General features: G+C 38.1%; 1 protein-coding gene across 2 annotated transcripts in view; it reads right to left on the bottom strand.

Moving 5' to 3' along the window:
* Positions 1-1,690: 1,690 nt before the first annotated feature.
* PIGC (phosphatidylinositol glycan anchor biosynthesis class C) overlaps positions 1,691-21,363 on the bottom strand; it is a 33,667-nt gene continuing 13,994 nt past the window's right edge. Inside the window, exons 3-4 of one of the 2 annotated variants that reach the window (XM_075182453.1) lie at positions 7,562-7,808; positions 1,691-2,751 (exon numbers count right to left, since the gene is read on the bottom strand). In XM_075182453.1, coding sequence (XP_075038554.1) covers positions 1,742-2,695 — 954 coding nt within the window. In that variant the 5' untranslated portion in view covers positions 2,696-2,751; positions 7,562-7,808 and the 3' untranslated portion in view covers positions 1,691-1,741. The remainder of the gene's footprint in view (positions 2,752-7,561; positions 7,809-21,363) is intronic. The other variant, XM_075182454.1, reaches the window with a different exon arrangement.

The following is a 21,363-nucleotide window of genomic DNA, read 5'->3' as shown; positions in this document are numbered from 1 at the left end:
TAGTGATATATTTTGAAATAATTGCTGGGCCCTCTTCCAGTTAGCATGTACGCTCCCTTGGTTTTCATTTCTGCCTTTATTTTGTCTGCCTTGTATAGCCATATTCTATATATGTCCTGTTTTCCCCACTGTACTGCGCTTCAAAGAACTGTGGCACCTTACAAATGTACAATAATAATAAAATTGTAATTTAAAGTTTATTTTCGTAAATATCTAAAAGGGTCATTGTCACGAACACGCTCCCAGCGTCCGTGACTTTGGGTGTTTACTGTATAAGGTTACACATGATTCCAGCACCTAGTCTCTCTCTACCTATCACAGGTTATAGACCTTCTGAATCGCCCCACAACAGCACTTTCACAACTCCACGCACTTCAGGTTTGCCACCACCTATTGAATAAGGGCAATAGGACCCCGATATACTGTCCCACATTGGCACACAAAGCTTCTGACTAACAGGCTAGCAAGGCCCACACCAGCAATCAAAGGGTTAACACTTCAACACCTCCAGACTGTTACACAAATGTAAATTAACACACACATTAGGCTTGTTAGTCAAATGTATCAACAAATCACACACTGGCATTCAAAGGGTTAACTTGGTCAAGCTATCTTCTTCTTAACAGGCTAATGGATTTGTTAGACGCCACATATTAAACAATTTGACATACATAACTAAAACAGATTTAAAAATAAAAAAGACAGTTTCAGAACATAAAACTTACATGAGTTCTATAATCTGTGCCATGGGAAACTGGCTTGGAAGATGGACAGCTTATCAATGTGGATTGATTTTTCCAAAAGACTAACAATTTCTTGTAACTGGTCTCATCTTTTTTAAGACACTTTCACACCTTTCCCCACCCCCTCTGTGACACTGTTTACAACCACGATTTGCATATTGCCTCATTTAATACCCAATTCTACTATGTGACCTAACCTTTCCATAGAGTGGCATACAGACCCAATTTTATTACTAATAGATTCCCTTTGAATTTAGCCATCTATTGACACCAAACAGACCTAGGTACAGGGTATTAGTCGAGCTTACACTCATTTCATCAACTTCTCTGTGTGGCAGAATTCTTAATTTGACATATGAGCTGCCCTTCATCGTGTTATTGAGGAATATGTGGTTGATCACTACTTTTATTGATTTTAAGTGGCATTTTTGAAAACTGGATTATTTTTGTCTATATAAAATATAGCCAGTCAGCACATGGTCTCCTTGAGCAAGACACCATGTTCAGTGGTTCCTAACAGTCTATTCAGGTGTTAAAACTCCATCCTAGGCCAGGATATAGTTCACCCCATGAGGTCTTTAAAGCTGACACAGGTGACACAGCTATCTTCTACCACCGGGATGTGCAAAGCCACTGAATAAACACAACAGACCCTCTGACTTCACATTTTACACAATGGATTCATTTGATATATCATAACACAGCAGTTATGATTAGGCCTTGTTCTCCTCAGTTATGTTATAGGTTAATCCATATAACTAATTCCTCTATGATCACTACAGTCATATATATCATATGAAAAGACAAAGAATGGATTTTAGGTTCCCTCTAGTGGTTAAGTTCAGGTTTGAACATCACTGGTCTGCGGTGAAGGTTGAGAAAGTTCTTTTATATAGTTTTCTGAAACCACTGCCTGGATCAATGAATTACATACAAAACAATGGCAATTACTATAACTCTTCATTTTATTTTAAGTTAAAAATTTACATTATAAACAGTTAGTCAAGGAAACGAGAAAGGTCTTCCTTGATCTCTGCTTCATCCCAAGGACCATGGATGTTGTCCTTGAAAAGCTGTAATCGGATGAGGCAATACGGACACAGAAACGTTACAGACATCAGCAGCAAGAAGAAAAGCAGGGCGCCTACACCAGAAATGCTCAACAACCCGGCCACAGAAAACAGGGCAAAAAGAAATGTCACACAAATATACGCACAGGGAGTGTAAGCTCGGAGTTTCCTCTGTAGACTGGGCCAAAGGGCAAAAATTTGGATGGCAAATGTGACCATAGTAAAAGCATGGAGGGAGCGAGGAAGACGCGAAGCCAGACATACAGATGCAAAGATGGCCATATTTATTGACAAGGTGCTAGAGACAACCGCTGCATTTGCCCCATAATCAAAGAAAACAAGGTGTCCCAGCAGCATGAGCACAGACATGGCATAGATGGTGTCGGTGCTGATTGATTCTGTCAATGTCTTCAGTACTGGAGAGAAACCGTAAGTGAAAGCTACAAACACCAGGGAACTCTTCAGATCATCCCAGTGAGTCCGGCCACTATCTCTCCGCCCTATGCCTTTGTCAACTGCATCAAACAGGAAGTACCCAAGGAGGGTAAAGGTCAAACCTACCCCACATAGCTTCTGAGGGGACAGCAAATCCTGGTCCATATACCACCAAATGACAGAGAAGAAACAGACGCTGCATAGTTGCTGAATTACCACAGCAGATTCAAAGACCACGGCCCAATAGCGATACCGTCGAACATAGATGTTCTTCCTCAGCTCTTCCAGGAAGCTCTTATCAACAAAATTGTCAGGAAATGGCTGTCTTGCATATAAAACCTTCCTCCAGGGGGGAGCAACACCGACAGGGTCTGGTGGAGGAGCTTCTTGCCCCCATGTTACACTTGTATAGTGTTCCGAGTTAGGACTCTGCAGAACTGGGCTCATTCTTTCCTTTAACCTTGAGAAATCAGATCTTAAAACTGGATACAAAAAGGTATTACCTGTAAAAGAACACAATGTAAATATATGCAATATATGTATTAAAAATGACTAAAGAACTAAAGGTAAGTTTGTAAACAAAAAAAACATGATTTTGTTTGAGCAGTTGAAAACCGTGCATTTTACTTACACTGATAAATGTAACATACTGGTATGTTTTACAGATCAGAAATGATGATCATCTCACTGTTTAATTACAACATACAGACCCACAGCTATAACTGTAATTCATGTAGTTGGATGAAACTAATAAAATGCTGTAAAAACATATTTTCATGATAATGAAGGTATAGCACAGAAGTGTGTTTAAGGGTCATCTTAGACTTCTATAGCAGAGTATTAAACTAGAAGAGGTCTGCCCTCTAGTGCCCAAAGTGGTAAGGAACATGCATGCATGAAAAACGTCTCCTGGTTGAATTATTTATTGGTAAATTGGTAAATACTACGCTTGTGGCAGTTGTAAAAATATTTAAATAATTCTAGAATGAGAAAAGTAAGCCTAGACCAACTTATATATGTCTGTGTCCTCCAATGATTCTCAGCAGGGCAAATACTACATTTGTAACTAAACATAAAATACTATAATATTGAAATAACATACCAACTGTAAAAATGCACTATTACTGTATATTAACAGTAATAGTGCGTGGCCCAAGTTATCTCATAACAGTACCAGACATAGGTTCTTTGCAATGTGTAGTATGTCACATGTTTACAGTAGACCGCATTGTACATCGTACATGACTATAATTAATTTAAGTCACAGATGTTGTATTTTCTCACTAGGTGGCAATTGTTAACATTGACAGGATACTCAAAAAAGATGTGTTCTCTAGCCAGCCCAGAAGGACTCGCACAGCGCCCATCAATTTACAGCAGAGCAAAAGGTGAGACAATCAAGCACTTTGGGTCTGATTCATCAAGGAATGTAAACAGTGTGCCCCTGCACATGCCCAGAACCGGCTCGTACGGCACAGAACGCAGCCATGTTCAACTCATATGAGCGCAAACATTTACTACAGCCTGTGAGTCCAGGGAGGGAACGGGGAAGGGGCGTGTGCCCGTACTCCATGTACAGTAAGAGCGTGCCAATCTAGAGCGCACGCAGCAGCTTCCGATTCAACTCTGCGCATCTCTCAGATACTTGTTGGCAGCCGTATCTCTTGCTCCAGCTACAGGTCTAGTTTAACTGTCGATTACTTGTGATGACAACTGAGTGCGCATGCTATAACATGTGTCTGCAATAAGAAGCAACTGTAAAAATGTATTTTATGTACAGTAGACATTCATAGCCTACTAATAAATGTACTTCATGGAGAAAAAAACAAAACAAAAAAAGCCAAAACATTTTTTTAATTTTTGATTGTTTTAATCTTTTATGCCTATTTAATTAACAGCTGAATATTTTTATTTATATAGCACAATAATACAATACCTTCACTCATGTCATCTGGTGCACAGTGGTCTGCTCCTCTGCCTCCATTTATTTTTCACAAGCTGTGACCAGGTTTGAAATAGTTCACTTATTTTAAAAACAATATTAATACCAGTTATTTTGGACCCAGTGAATTAGAAGTGAGAGGACTACTGTGTACCAGGTAAAATGGTATATGACGGAAAGTACTACGTAACTAAAGACGTTTTATCCAAATCCAAAAAGAGCCACCAAAATCATATTTGGAACTGGACGACAGGCTTCAAATTACACATTAATACCGCTTTCATACCGCCGCCCCGGCAATATCCTGGGTTTTTCAAGCCGGGTTTTCGCCGGGGCTCGGAGCATCCCAGCTCAGAAACACCATTCATACTGCACCTCGGACCCGGGAATTTTCCGGGTTGACCCCATTCATACTGCACAAGTCTGTGCCCTGGCAATTTGTGGGAGTCATCACCAGAGCAGTTTTCATTGACACATTACTCTTGACCTGTGCCAAGTTCCTTAAGCTCTACTGTCGCACTCGCTGTTACTGCTACTACAGGCATTCTTGTCCCAAACAACAGTAACTGACTCTTCTGGCTCAACTTCAACACTATCCCGTAATGTAATGTAATATAATACCATTGCCACTCTGTTCAGTCTCCTTGCTATTTCCACTTGAGTGGGCCATGTGGCTGACTTGAGTGGCTGTGTGAGGTTTTCCAGTAGAAATTTCTTTTTCCACCACACAACAGTGTACACTTCTCCTTTAACAACAGTCGTACTCTGGAAGATAAGAGTGTCACTGTGCCAGCCAGGTATTAAATTTACTTGTGACCCTCAGCTGTGTTTCAGACCCAGTCAAATAATATGCTGCTTACTGTTGAGCTCTGATGTACAGGCAGTCAGACCCAGTTAAATGCTCCCTGTGTTTAGGTGCCAGACAGATTGTGGTGCCCTCTAGCACAGCCCTTTGTTTTGGGCACCAAGTGAAGCAAAGTCCTAAATATAAAAATGAATAGACTGGCAGTGACTGATTGACAATCTGGATTTTGGACAGTCACATTCAGTCTGTGTCTAATAGAATTATCACAAGGGTCTGAGTTTTGGGCCCAAAATGTAGATTTTAATAAATACTGGTGAAGAGCTCAATGGAAAAGCTTGCTCTGGCTCTGGTGGTTGGACATGCCCTCCGACTCCGATTAACTAAGGCACACCTCCGAGCTCAGGTGCGATAACTAACAGAGTGCATTTGCTAATGGTGCTTGTTTTCCTTTTTGTCTCTTGTGTAGAAACCGGGGGGGTTCTAGTTATTAAGATGGTCACTGCACTATCGATACGCATCACTGAAAATCGCAACAAATGTAAGCAGTACTATGCATGTAGCACTTCTGAAGTTTAGGCAACACCATCCTAAGATCAATAAATTAGATAATCGAGTTAAGTAACATTAAATGGATAGACATCTACTCTTCATAAAGTATGTAGTGGCCATGTTATGGAAAAAACTGCAGATTTCTCCGCTTTTATGGCTGATCGCACCTTAGTAAATAGATCCCTAGATATGAAGTTTTCCCACGATTTATAAGGCATCATAAATGCCTGTACAGGCATTACTGCAATTTAATTAACCACAAGTCAGAATTTACGTCACATTACACTATACAGCACTCAATATATACGAAAAACCCGGGTTGCACCATTCATAGTGCAGGCAACCCGGGTCCGACCCGGGAATTACCCCTCGATAAATCCTGGGTTGAAGACCCGGGTTTTTAGACCCGGGATTTTTGACTTGTACCATTAATACTGCACCAAGACCCGGGTCGTTTGAGCTCGCCCCGGCAAAAACCCGGGATTTTGGTGCAGTATGAATGGGGTATTAGTTTAAACTAACTTAATAGAAAAAAATGTAAGATATTTATTTTAGAAGCATGTATTTGTAATTGGCAAAGCACAACACATTATTTTTACATTTATTTTATTTTTACCGCATATGGCTAGTAAACAAAATAGCAGGGAAAGAAAACACCTATGTATTCAACCAGTTTATTTGTCGATATGGAAAATCACTTGTGAATAAAAGAGTGCAAATGTGTGACAGAATTGTTCTCAGACAACCTTCATAAAAGTTACAGTTTAGCCCTCTTATCCTCAATCTTTTTTTCCACACCTTGCAAAGTACCTGTATTCATTTTAACTCTGGGTTTCACGAAAAAATTTTCTTTAAAATATGGAAATGTTAAAATGGACAAGACAAAGGCCACATATTTTTCATATTAATTTAACATACATTTTATGCACTATCCCAATTGCATTACTTTAACTCATGCTTTTCTTTTAAGACATTTCACCTTTCACCCTTAAAATTATTTTTTATTACATATTCAGATGATCATTGTGATAGTATGTTTGGGACTAACTGCCTTACACCACAGAAATGCAAAGTGATGAAAGTAGCACAATGTTCAAAAATAAACAAGAACTTCTTGTAAATTTTGTCTTTAAATGAATACAAATAAAGTTTTTTGCTTTTTTTAAAATCTCTGCAATTTTAATAGTTCATCTGCTCATATTAGAAGCAAACTTTAAGATGTACAAAACATTACTAAGCATGGTTATTACAGCAAACAATTTTTAAAAATGTATAATCAATGTTTAAAAGCTAACCATAAAAAATGGTTATACGTTATTATCTATATAGTATGATAACCTCACTGCATTTAAAATCTTTTACCTGTAAATATTCGTTAGTTAAAGCAGCTGATCTATGAGAAAATTCCTAATCCCAAAAAATTGGGAGAAATTAGACACACCTTGATCAGACCACACCCTAGCCTCATTTATTTACCACAAGCCCACACCCCTTTTTTTGGTAAGCCATGCCCCTATTTGCTGTGGGAAATTGTCAGGTGTATGGTTTGGGCTTTTACTAGGCTACATAAACCTAATTCTGAAGTCTTGTTTAGGCTTTATCATTATATGTTAGTACTTCTATCTTAGCCTTAGCCATCTGTGGGATGCTATGGTGAGTAAAGGGTACAGTTATTTATGCATATTATAAGGGGGGTATTCAATTGTTCCTCCGGCCGCTGGAAAAACGAGCGCTCTAAAACTATTACCGTTTATACGGTAATTACTCGCTGAATTTCATCTCGCAAAAATTCAGCGAGTAAACTACCGTATTAATGGTTTTTGCGCGCAATATTACCGTAAACGGTAATAGTTTTAACGCGCTCGTTTTACTTACATTCTGATTTCATTATGCAACATACAGATGTCATAGCAAACTGATTTATGAAATTGGCAGCCCAAAACTGATTGCAATAAAATGATAGCAGGGACTCTACATACACTTTAATATGTGTGTTACTGCTAAATGTTACACTGACCTTAATAATAATAATAATAACACTGTGCTTGTATTTTGTAAGCAGTCCAAGACTACGCCGATCACTCCAACACTTGGCACATGGTGATCTGTCCTCAGTAAGCCTGCGCTCTAACCCTCAGCAAGAACTCACATTCTTAGTGACTTGTCTATACAAGCAGAGCCAAGAGGAGCACGTAAGTGGGGAACAAGCGATGGTATCTCAGATCTTCAAGTTAGCCAAGAAATCCTTTCACAAATTCAGGTCACTGTTGTAAAAGAAACAAGACATTACAATGGTCAGCGATAATCAGCACCAAAGCCTTCTCTCCAAAAAAGTACAATTTTTGGTGGATATTTTGTAATCAAAAGAAAGTTACAATCACATTTATTTTCTGAAAGAATCTTCTAATGAAAAAGTATTTCTTTCTTTTCTAATGGACTATAAGTGTATTTGCTATAATTAGAATTACTACAGAATGATTGTTGTCAAATATAAAAACTTTAGTTGTGATTTATATAAAGTTAGTTTTTTGGCTAATATTCTAAAAACCTAGCACTTTATTACCATCTAAGTGTATATACTTTAAAACATATGTATAATATAAGGATTATGATTCAGGGTAAATTTTTTGTGGTTGCTTACATAGGCTCTGGTTACATTAGGTAATGGTGGGTGTCAATTTATCACATGGTCTATAGTAAATATTTATTCTATACACTATTCAGATTGTCCTAGACCATCCATGTACACATGGATAATATCAACTCCAGTTCTTTTTATAGTGGCTCTAAAACCTGGACATCAGCATCAAAGTTAAGTATTGGAGATTGGGGGCTGTGTGGTGTAATGATTCTAACTTGTAATTACTAAAACACAGCTTAATAATATAAGCCATATTAATTTAGCACCAAAACTTATGATGCAGGTCACCTCTCCCAAAAATCACTTCAGAAACTTTAATTATCCAGTTATTGAATTTAGCATATATTAAGTGGTATGAAGAAATACCCTATTGATACATAATAATGAAGATTCAACTGTGTGTCCAGTGCTCACCTAGCAAGTTAGTCTGTCACAATTAGAACAGGAGAGAGATACTGGACGAAACATAGGTAGATATACCTAACACACATACACACACAGTAGGAATAATGTACAGCCTACTGGAAAATATAAACACACACAGGAGCTCCCTGACCAAATCAAAGCACACAGTTGTCAGCCAATTGTTTTTGTACAGGCCATGAAACACTGAGGTGACTTCGAATCTCCTTTTTATTTTAAGTCTAAGAGTGCTCTTTGCACATGTATGTCCTAAAGCAGGCCTGTCCAACCTGCGGCCCTCCAGATGTTGTGAAACTACAAGTCTCAGCATGCCCTTCCAGCTATCAACAGGTTGTCTACTGGCACAGCATGCTGGGGCTTGTAGTTTCACAACACCTGGAGGGCCGCAGGTTGGACAGGCCTGTCCTAAAGCTTGAAACTCACAGGCAGGGCTAAGACAGGAGCAGATGAAACTTAAAACAATGTGATGGATGCAACAATCTGAAGTGTCTCATAGCCAATGACCACCTAAGACAGAAAGGTTTCACACTCCTAGCCCTTGATCATTGTTTTCCCTGTTACATATAGTGTTTGCACATCTGTAAGTTTAGTGAACACAACTGACCAGCAGGTGGTGACTGTGCGCTTGTACTTTATCAAAATACTGCAGTCACACAGACTGCTATGGAGAAGTAGTGTCATTTACAAACCATACATATTTTAATAATGGAAAGTAAAACTAAACATAGCTTTGAACTGTAAAAAGTCATTATTTGACCAAGGAATACAAACTTTCGTAGACCACTGATGGGAAGCATAATTCATCTGCACTCCTCACTCCCAGTTATTTTAGGACTCTGTGATTAACAACTTTGCCAGTACAAAATATAAATAAACAGTACCTTATCTTAAAAATATATATAATATAACACATTAAGTGGAAGTTTAAAAGTAGCGATACGGCATTAAACCATATATAAGACCACATCAATGCGCGCGCATATTATTATATATATATATATATATATATATATATATATATATATATATTCTCAGATCGGTTACCAAATACTGACAATGCAAGGTTAAAAAAAACTTTATATGTATAATGACTTGGGGAAGTAATTAACAGTGGTTGAAAAGGTACTGGAGGTAGGTTGGAAAGTTACTTCTATTGCTTCAAGCAGCACCAAGCTAAACAATGGCTGTCGTAGAAAGACAGGTAGAATGACCATGTGGATTGATAAGCTGTATTTCCACACTGCTCTTTATTAGTAGATAGATCCAATCTTTAGTTACAGACTTTGCAAACACATTAGACTATGTACACACGGACATTTTTGTTGGATGCTTCCTTTAGAAACAGAAATTAGGCAGTGATAATTTTTTTACACTTTGATACTTTATAATTAGGTACCAACACCTAAAAAATTTTAATAGAAAGACATCCTTTGCAGACACTGCATTTTAACAGCATTGTAAGTTAGATTAGTTGTGGTGTTGTACTTTATTCTGTACATAATTAATAAAAAACAATTCTTATTTAAGTATCTCTGTCTTTGTTACTTGTGTCAGAATGTTACATCAGAGGACAACCCACACACCGGAGCACTGAGATCTGAGCCGCCTGAAGACTTCAGGGAGGTGAGAGAACCCCAACACGGGCGTCTGCTAAAGGCACGGTAGGTCCAGTTAAGTATTGTACATGCTGTAGCTAGGATTCACATTAGGGACTCTTCTATCATCTAATCTCTTACACCAGATAGTCGGCCTACCTCTAATACATAAAACTCTTGCAACATGCTAGGAATGTTATTACCGGTATATAGCTAGGTTGAAGAAAACCGGTCCATCAAGTTCAACGTTTCATATAATTGTGGAGGTAAATAAGAAACCCCTAGTGTGGTATTTACTAATTTTGCATCAGAAGAGGAAGAAATCCTTCCTGAAAACAAAAATGACAAATGCATACTTTTTGTGGACTAATCACCCCATTGTGTCCTCTACTAACTATACTTAGACACTATTTCTTAAAAGAAAAGCATCAATTTGATTTTCATTTTAAATCCCACAGATTAATTACTCTTATAATAAAGAACTTATACTGATGGGTAAACTGTCTTCATTCCCCGTGCAATTCATGACCCCGTGTCCTCTGTACAAAAAGTTTGTTAAACAAATCTTTGCTTTGATAATAAACATATTTATACATATTAATTAAGCAACCTCCGACGAGCCTTTTCTCTAAAGTAAACATCACCTCAAAGTCCAAGCCCTTACTAAGTCAGAACCACCCCTTTCATTAAATGACACTATTCCATTTGACTTCTTATACATTGCTCATTTTAGCCTCATTGATGACAAATTAGTCATGACAGTGAAGGACATCGTGGCTGTCTAGATTACACGTGACACTTGTGTGTTTGAAGCTTTGTTTTGCTTTGGAGAAATGCGCCTGTCCACTGATATGCAACTGAAAGGTGCAAAATGTACCCCATTAAAAGTATTTGACAATACCTGATCTCCACCAGCTTACAGTTGCTATGAAAATAAAAAAAAATGTTTAAACCCCCCTTACAAGGAAACTTATTTGTCTCTACTTTGCAAATAGCATACACTGAAATATCTTCGTATATGCTTACCTGAATGTAAAGCATGCACGCATTTTCTAGATGCCAATATAAACATGTGATAAAGCACAGATATGCTGTGCTACCAGGTAAATGCACTCTAGGGGCCCCATTGCAGTTGATGGATCCGATTATAAAAGTTACTACCATGCAGTCAAAATATTATTTGACTTTTGCATTTACAGGTGACGGAGGCCTCATATTCCACAAGCCAGAGCTGGTCACTAAACATATTGGGTCCGATTCATTAAGAAATGTAAAGCAAAACACATGAGTAAGTTTCCTCCTGGACAAAACCATGTTACAATGCAAGGGGTGCATATTAGTTTATTATTTTACACATAAAAGTTAAATACTGGCTGTTTTTTCATGTAGCACACAAATACTTGATAGCTTTATTTTTACACTGAAATTTAAAGTTGATCTAGGACATGCCCTTCCCAAACTATAAATCTGTCCCCACATTTTAAATTTAGCTCCCCCCTCCAATGCAACATGGTTTTGCCAAGGTGCAAAGTTACTCATTTGTTTTTGCTTTACTTTCCCTTAATGAATTAGACCCATTGTGTATTGCATTCAAAAAATCATTGGACGTGCAAAGCTCGCGGCTTTTGTTTTGAACAAGCGTCTACTTTATAGTCTTTGAGAAAGTCTCCCTAAACTATAAGTGGGCATAGAGACGTGGACACATCTGAAGACGTGCAACCACCTACAACTTTAGAACTACCACCACTTTCATTGAACTAATTTTTTTTAAATCTTGCTTTATTTTTGCATTAGTCCACAAAACTAGGTGGCTTGCACATTGCTCAACCCAACTCCTCCCATAGGACCATTGGTCAAAGTAGAAATTTAGAAGTGGTAGTATGGAAATTTCATTTGATAGATTTATAATCAAAGCAGTGGGAGAAGTGGTGGTTTGACATACTTCGATATCTGCATAGGACAGTGTAACATTTTTCTCCTCCTCAAATACAGGCATCTTGCTATTTTCTGCACAAATCGATGCAGAAACATAGACGTTACAGGTTTTTGCACTGTGCTTTGGAAGTTTTACCCATTGTATATTACCTTCTCTGAAAGTGTCCTTATTGAGAGGGACTTTCCTGGAAAATAGGCAAGTTTTACCTTTTCTCCAAGGAGAATGTCCGGGAGACTCATGACTTTCGAGAGCCCTCCCGGACTTCTGGCAGAGAAAACCGCCACCAGCCCGCCCCCCATACGGGCTTCACTTTCTACTGACATGAGTGGGGCCTCAATGATGCAGATCACGTCTTCATGGCTCTGCCACTGCCAAGTAAAAATGTGTGTGTGTGTGTGTGTGTGTGGGAGGGGTCCAAAGAGTAGGCAAATATGGACATGGCTCTAACTATTCTCATAGTAGGACTAGATAGAACATGTCTGTTTGCAGTCCCCTCTGGCATGGAGGGGACTGCAAAGTTACATATAAGTAATAATAAAAAAATTATAAAAAAAAAATAGCCAAAGTTCATTTCATACTACAACAATATTACGCAAGCTATAGTGTGATTAATAGCTATGGACATAAGAGGGGAGCCTGTCGGGGCAACTTCACTGTTGCATATCCTCTCTGGCATGGCTGACACGGATGGTTGAGGTGAGTAACGCCATCCTGATATGGCGTTAACTTTTCTCTGCTCTGAAAACATAAGTTTTTTTTGCTACTTGATGAATTGACTCTTGTCACCTCACAGAGGTCTATGGTGCAGGGGTAATCAATGGAAAATATGCTAAGGCCAAAGAAATCTGTGATTTCTCGGCGTTAACCCCTTTCATAAACTGAACAAAGTGCAAAGAGAGCTATTCTCCGACATTTTGTCTTAGCACTGTGTCAAATACATGCGTCATACCCTCATCAAAACTGGGACCAACTAGTATTAATATAATTATAACCTTTTGGTATGCTTAATGTAATACATATTTTTTTTCTTTAAAAATATTATAGGTGACAGGGCTGTGTGATGTATTTGCACAACTTTAAGTAAATAGATTCTGATAGGCTTATGTAGCCCAATTGACAAACATACAAGATTTCCATTACCGTCCTAAGTAGTTGTCAAACAGCCAAAGGAAACTAAAATCCACTTTAGAAAAGCACACATTCAATAACTGAAAGCATGACAAGGAACAAGCCAGGATGACAAATGCTAATCTGGATCGTTACAGATATTTGCATCAGGATAAACTTTCTGTAGTGTATATCCAGCCTTACTTACACACTGATTTAGATTAGATGAACTAATGAAACAATAAAAAGAAACAAGTAGTTTTTCTATACCGCTTGTAAACCATCAGTTGTGAAACTTTACAACTTTTTATAAATTATTATTTCTAGCTAGTTGTGGACAGGTAGGAGCCAACTCGGTTGTCTGCGAGGTTCTATTGGGTCGAGCAAATATGAGCGAAGATATTTACCTATAACTTCACACGGTAACAATGCTAATTGGATCAGCCCCATGGTGTCTACATTTAAGTAATCATAGTGTGACTGGTTTAACTTGTTTATAATTTCTTTTTTTTTTTAAGATTGAAGCCTCTATGGCCAGTAAACATCAATGGGTCTAATGTAACTGTGTGTCAAGGCATGCTGCCAGGTAAGCTTTATATACATGTTCAAATAACTGTGTGTGATATAGATATATATATATATATATATATATATATATATATATATATATATATATATATATATATATATATATATATATATATATATATGGTGCAGAAAGGGTTAAATCCGCACACACCCCCACACACAGAGCAGGAGACCAGGTGGGGCAACTGGTCTAATCAATTAAACAATCAGCCAGAGCAAGGCCTGAGAGGAAGCTTAAAAAGCTGGGTTTGAGACTGAGTGGTCCTTGAACTGAGCATTTGGGTTAGACCCATAAGCACATTTCTTGTACCTTCTTATCTGTGTCTTTCTAAGGTTTCTAGTGTATTGTATCTTGTAACATAAGCAGTGTTTTTTTTATCATTGCCTTTCTCTTTTGCTATGTTTGATTGTATGTCTGAGCAGTGTTTGTTGACCTTTGCATTTTATCTGTTGACTTGCAACATGTAATCACTGCTATGTATGCAATTTTTTTTTTCTAAAAGCTCAATAAAACTTTTTCAGTTAAAAAAAAAAAAAGCTGGGTGTAATCTTTGTGTGGGAGACTGAAGCTAAAAAGTGGCAAGTGACCAGTTAGGTATCGAACTGTTATAGCCAGAGTTTAGGGCTAAGGGACTATGTTTGCTTTGGTGATTGTTTTGTTTGATTGCTGAAGACACTGCCAAGACTGTTTATCCATCCTGACAAGTAAAATAAAGGTTAAGTGGTTCAGATAGATATATAGATAGATAGATATATCTATCTATGTGTATGTTTGTGTGATATCAGAACTCGACAATTATAAGCATTGACATCAGTAATAGATAGATAGTAATTACAGGAGATTATACCTATATTAGCATCACTTGTGTATATATGTACAATACATTAATAGTGTGTTTCTTTGTCATTTGCAGAGAGACTCCAGTCTAACCCAACATTAGATGGTCTGACCAGACTACAGAACAAGATATTTGGGAACTCCCCCATTCAGCATCGAAGACCTTTAAATACCATACACTACACATCCCTCGTCTCTACAAGTACCAAGTGAAGATCTGTTACAAAGATGCTAGTAATCTAAATGACTCTACTTATAAATGAATTGAAAGATTATCCCTATTCCATGCACACATCAGCAGCTTGTAATGAACATAAGAATAAACTAAATAAACTAAATTATGGATGTGGAGAACTACATTGACCAAGATAGACTAAATGAACTTGAAATGTATAAGACTCATTTTTAAACATAAAATATTCAGTATAATGAAATGAAATATGATTACAATACATACTCAGATAACAAAATAAATCTTAAATGAAAAAAACAGCATTTTGTTTATGTTTACAATTTAAGAAAGGTTTGTATGTACCATACCTCCCAAGTGTCCCGATTTCAGTGGACTGTTCCACCCGATTTACAATTTGTCCAGGTATCGGAGCACACGCTCCGATACCGGGAAATAGCAGCCAGTTTCCCCGATGGTCTAGGAGGAAGTGGGGCAGGACGTGTCCAGAAAATGCTACTGCGCATGCGCAAAAGGAAGTCTGTGGCTACTGGGCTTGCGCAAAAGGAAGTCCGTGGCTACTGGGCTTGCGCAAAAGGATGTTCGTAGGCGGGGATTAGTTTTGCCAGGGGGCAAGGCTAATGTGTTCCTCTTTCGGACCTCCAAATGTTGGGAGGTATGATGTACTGATATTAAAAATAGCACTTCAACCTGTATGACCAATATAGACGCATGTACTTCATAATTTTAATAAAACAAATAAATAATTTTAAGTAAAAGATTGTAATTTCCATTTTGAGGAGAATTTTATTCAAGAGAATATATAACAGCTATAGATGTGGAGGGTGTGAAACTATTTGCTATGTCACCATGTTATCAAAACTTCAGAGAATGTGTATACAGGTTCCAAATTTACCATTTTACTCATAAGCTTTGACATTCCAGAAATGAAAGGCCAAATAGGGCTTCACGGCCGACCCATGAGCTTGCACAGAAGAGCAGAGCGCGGGTCTATGGACGGGATGGACACATATCGCTCCCCAAAATTTGATATGAGCCCAGTGGTTTCATGTTACATCCCTGGATGTAAACATAGGGGCTAGACACAAAATCTGATTTTGCAGCTTACCCCATAATGGCCTAATGGGATCTGATACAGGTCAAAAAGCTGAAAATGTCATTTGTGTTACTGTGATATTCATTGTCCCTGCCCATCAGTCAGTACAGAAATGCGCACAGTGGGCCTCATTTATGAAGGGCACGGGTTGCGCAACATAAAACTCTAAAGAGCACTTAGGTGTGGAGAGCATATAAGAGCACTTAGGTGTGGGGAGAAGCGTAAAAATCTGAAGAGATGCACTGTTCAAATGTGTAAACGACAAATCAAAGTCCAACCTCATCCCAGTTTTGAACCGCTCTTCATTAAATAACATGTTTCTGTACTCATAAAAAAATTGCAGCTATTAGGGAAGTTTTATGGGCTAAATTAATTATGAAAGTGAGACTTTTGTGCTTCTTACAAGTGTCCTTTTCTGGTTGTGTAGCTTTTATTACACCGCTGGGAGTGCATCTAGAAATGTGCTGCTCTGTTGAAGTACAACACAAAAAACTGTATGATGATACCTGAAGACGGCCAGCTGGGAGCTAGTGTACAATTCAAGCCCTTTTGCAGCATGGAAATAGCCATGCATCCTCTGTCCTTATAAATGCACCATGTACACTCCTTTATCGGCTTCAATAATATTTTTATATATTTATTTTTTTATATAGCTGGATATATATATATGGCTGAAAAGCAAAATGTTATTTTATTTTGTCCTTATTTCTGAAGTTTTTATTGTAACAAAGGTTTCCTGTTCCGATCTCCATCTACTGCCACCACTGATAGATTCGGTGTACAATGTATCTGACAGCAGCTGACACTTAAGCCATTAATAGATCCAGCATACAATGGATCTATCAGTGCTGACAGGGATGGAGAATATAAGACAGAACTCCCTTGTATCTCCATGGGATTATCTACCCAAAGAGAAATCCCTGACGTCAGTGTTGTGACACATCACAGGCTTTTCTGTGGTCAATGGAGAAGTCTACGCTTCCCACATAGCACTCCCTTTGAGAGATGTATACAGTGATGAGTTGGTCAGTAATCCTAAGTAACGATTCCTGGCCACTTTCTTGGAAACCGCAACCATCATTTAATTTAAGTCTGCTCTGTCCATATACCAAGCTGGATGTAAATATACTGACAGCGGGCAAGAAGGGGTAAAGTAAGTATTTAAATATAGTTTTAGTTGTTTATGTTTATTTCCCAACGTGTTGAAACTACCTTTCTGTTAATATTCCTGGGGGGGGAGGGGGAACTGTACTATTGTTTAAATTAGATTACCAACTGGAAAACTGCAAACAATAGATGCTTGCACAGTGTTAAAATAATACATGTTGAACAGCATTTAATATGACATTTTACACATCTTGCTCTTCTGGGCTCACAAATGACAAAGGTCATTATTACACCTTTTCCACTGAATGTCAGCATATGACAATCTGTCATATTCATGCTAAGCAAGCTATACAATGTGCAAAAAAAGAGTACCCAAATAATACATGCGTTAATCTAACAAATTTTATTATTATTATTATTTATAAGGCGCCACAAGGTTTCCGCAGCGCCGAACACAGTACAAACAATGGACAGTACAGGGAATAACTGTACAGAACAATAAACGAGTATACACTCGTTAGTTCCAGAGCTACTTAGAAATAACATAACTGTTTGTATTGTGATAGCGAGTGAGATAGAGACTGTTTTTATGGTCCAGCTTAGTGTGAGAATCTTCTGTCTAGACATAATTATTATGTAGTAAATATACAACATCATTGAGTTTGGGGGTTTAATTTGCTAAATGCCTGAGACACCAAACATTTGATCAGAGGATGAGGAAATATTCTAAACACACAGTCAGTCCCTTTCTCCATAATAAATATATGCAGCTATTATTAGTTTGTATGGCTGATGGGAATAAAAATGCTTTGGAGACATTAAAATGATAAAAGTGTGTGTTAAAGTTATAGGTTAATAGCTATGTAACATAAGGAGAAACAATCTAGCATTACTGGCACTAATCTTTTTTTTATCTCCATTTATACAGTAATGTGTTTTACCCTAGTATTTGTTTTAACTGAGATCTGCACTTTTCTCAGCCCTCGATTCATTTTCTTATCATGAGTGGACTAGGTCTCTACGTGGCCTCTGGATGTGTAACAGGATGTCTTCTTGGAGGTGCCAATTCTCTGATCAAAGTCTAGTGGTACAAAGTGATATCAGCAGCTCGCTCTGGATGAAGAACAAGTAGCAGTCACAGCTTTGGGTTACATATACTTCGCAGTGGGATATAATTAGATGATTTATTAGGTAGCCACTATGCAATGAGACGCTGGCTTCTTACATCTCCTTATATTACAAGTCAGTTTTGACACCCAACAACAGTAAAATCCTATGAAGTTGTTTATACAAATACATTTAAACCGGGTCTCTCCTATGACATTATCAACTTGTTGACAGTATAATATTAGTTACATTTCCCAAAAATTACAATTGGTCCCATATTTTAAAAATGAAACAATTAAACATTTTTTACTGCAGCAGTAATTTACAGATTCAAGTATAAATATATTTAGACTGCAGCCGCATCTCACAATTTAATTCTGCAATCTTTGGTTAGGTTGTTAGTCATAAAGCACATACTGGGAACGTAGCCATTTAGGGCATCACCTACACCTCAGAAAAACCATGTTACTCTACAGGTGAGGTGGGGGGGGGGGGGCGCTTATTTAAATTGTACATGCATAGTTAGAGTTGGGAGGGAAGCATGTCTTAGATAATCTCTAAATCACAGTGAAAAAATAAAGCTGCCCAAATCTTATAAGCTACATGTAAAAGCAAGTAGTATTTCCCTGCATGTAAAACATTTGTGCTTGCACCCCTAGCATGGGGAAATTTACACCCTTTAGTTGGACTTTACCCTAACTCTAAATGAGCCCCAAGCAGGACAATCCAGCTTCCTGTTTATGGTGGAGGTGTGGGAGCGAGAGAAAGGGTAGAATGCATAAAGAGGGGGATTGTCCAAAATAGCATATTAATAAATATAAAAGTCAAATTAATGGCTGAAACAAAATATAAAAGGGGGTTTCTATTTCATACTAACTTTTTTAAATACACCCACCCCCATAACAGTACTTTTTTGGGTGTGCTTACTCAAGAACTCCAAGATTTGTAATATTCAGCAAGGGATGCTTGCAGGCTTATTTCAAGACAATGCATCTAACCGCACCCTCTTTCAAAACACACCGGTTCTTTCATTATATTAAGCATACCTCCCCACATTTGGAGTGCTGAAAGAGGGACAAATAAGCCACGCACCCCGTCGAGCCTAATCACCGCCCACAAACTTCCTGTTTGCACAGTTTGTGTATGCGCTGTAACGGTTTTGGACACGTTCTGCCCCACTTCTTCCTAGACCACCGAGCAAACTGGCTGCTATGTCCCGGTATCAGAGTGCAGGGACAAATTGTGAGTTGGACAGGACAGCGAGACAGTCCACTGAAATCGGGACACTTGGGAGGCATGTATTAAGGGACATTATTACTGTACTATTATTATATCATGAGAGCACTATGTAGTGCCACATTTGTGCATCATAAATAATTATTCCCCCATAATAGTGAAAAATAAATTAAACCCCCATAAGCGAATTATAAATTAATATTGCCCCTTAATCAATGAATAATGATTGGCATAATATATATGTCAATGGTGCCTCCTCTTATGTTTTGAATGGCCAGATAGCACAAACAGCAAACAGTTTGAGTGATCTCCCCTCTCACAACTACCTCTTGAATCTGGCAGTTTGTATGTTTATCATTGTTAAAATCGGGATGGCGATCTGTAAAGCAGTGGTTTTTAAAAAGGTTCATTCTGCCCGTTTTAAATGGCGGTTTGGCCCTTAGTAAATCCTGCGCTTTTGGATAAATAATGATAGCATTTTAGCGCTATCAAGCCAATCAGAAGCAGATATAGAAAAACCTGCATTTTTCTTGGTGGTTTTGGCTAAACCACCGGTAGTTTTACTAAACTGCCAGTGGTTTTCGATCTGCCACACAGTCAGGCATTTTCCATCACAGTTCGAAACCGTTATATAGTAAATACGGTGGTTTGCAGCACTATACCACCGGCGATGTGTGGTTCAAATCCACCACCAAACACAAATGAAAAATGTTCATTCTGGACGTTTTAATGGCGGTTTGGACCTTAGTAAATCTGAATGTTTTAAGACCGGTGGAAAAATGTCAGAAAACTGGTGTTTTTTTCAAACCGCCATTTAGTAAATCTTGCCATAAAGGTTTTGTTCTTAACCCAAACTTCTGATATCCAGTAAAATTCACCATATAATTTTTTGGTATTAAGAAGTCACAGGAGCTCATGTTGAGTTAGACATTAGTCCTTTGTGTAAAATATGCATTTCCACACTGTGCATTAAAGGTGTGTATGCATACTTCGGTATGCAGATTTGCCCACATCATCCGCTTACAAATATTTACGCATAGAGGGCAGAACGAGGGAGGGAAGGGGCAGGCCAGCATAGGCTCTGGACAGTAAGAACGTGTTCACATAACTGCACCACAATTAGAGGTGGCAATCTGCAGATACACCCGTCAACAGGTGTATTATCTCTTGCAGGTTCTCAAAACCAGATGCAAATATCAGTGCCGACGATAATAATCTTCAGTATAGTGGAAAAAATTAAATTAAGCAATTAAACTAAATAAAGAGTGCTCCCCCTAACTAAGCATGTGCAACTCAACATAACCACATAACTGTGCCAGTTTTGTGGCATACAGTTTATGTGTAGCTTTTGTGCCCAAAACTATCTGACTGATAACATTTGTCAGGTGATGCCTCCAGTCTCAATATTTACTGGTTCAAAATACACTCAGAAAATCAATTGCAGCTGCCCTTTGTGCTGCAAACTGGGTTCAAGATCACTAAGATGGTAAGTTCCCAGCAGTCGGCCCCACTTATCTGGATAGATTTAGGGAAAATAAACTGACTTAAAACCATCAAATGGAAAAGTGGATACTTTAGCTTTAAAATCTAAAAATAAAGTAACAGTAACAAGAAGGTTCAGCTACTGTACATACAGCTTTCCCATCCAGTGTGGGAGACTGAACTATACAATACAAATACTCTCCAGGCTTTCTGAATGCTGCAGAGTTCTAACTTTAAAGATTATCTTACAAATCATGAGATACTGGACATAATGCAGGTTCATTAATAAGTTATTAAGAGAAAGCTTTGTGTATTGAGTTACCTTCACCTCTTGGGGAGGGTGTGGAGGGATTTAGTGATCTGGAAAGATTCTATTTGCAGATCAGACTGACCTGTCTTTTAATCCCTGACCTGATAATAGTAATGCCACGTAGCACTGAGTTTATAGATACACTGGAAAGGCTGTGAAGATT

This window comes from Mixophyes fleayi, chromosome 8 (assembly GCF_038048845.1).
Source record: "Mixophyes fleayi isolate aMixFle1 chromosome 8, aMixFle1.hap1, whole genome shotgun sequence".
Lineage (NCBI taxonomy): Eukaryota > Metazoa > Chordata > Amphibia > Anura > Limnodynastidae > Mixophyes > Mixophyes fleayi.
Note: the sequence above shows the minus strand (reverse complement) of the source record. Positions and strands in the feature narration are given on the sequence as shown.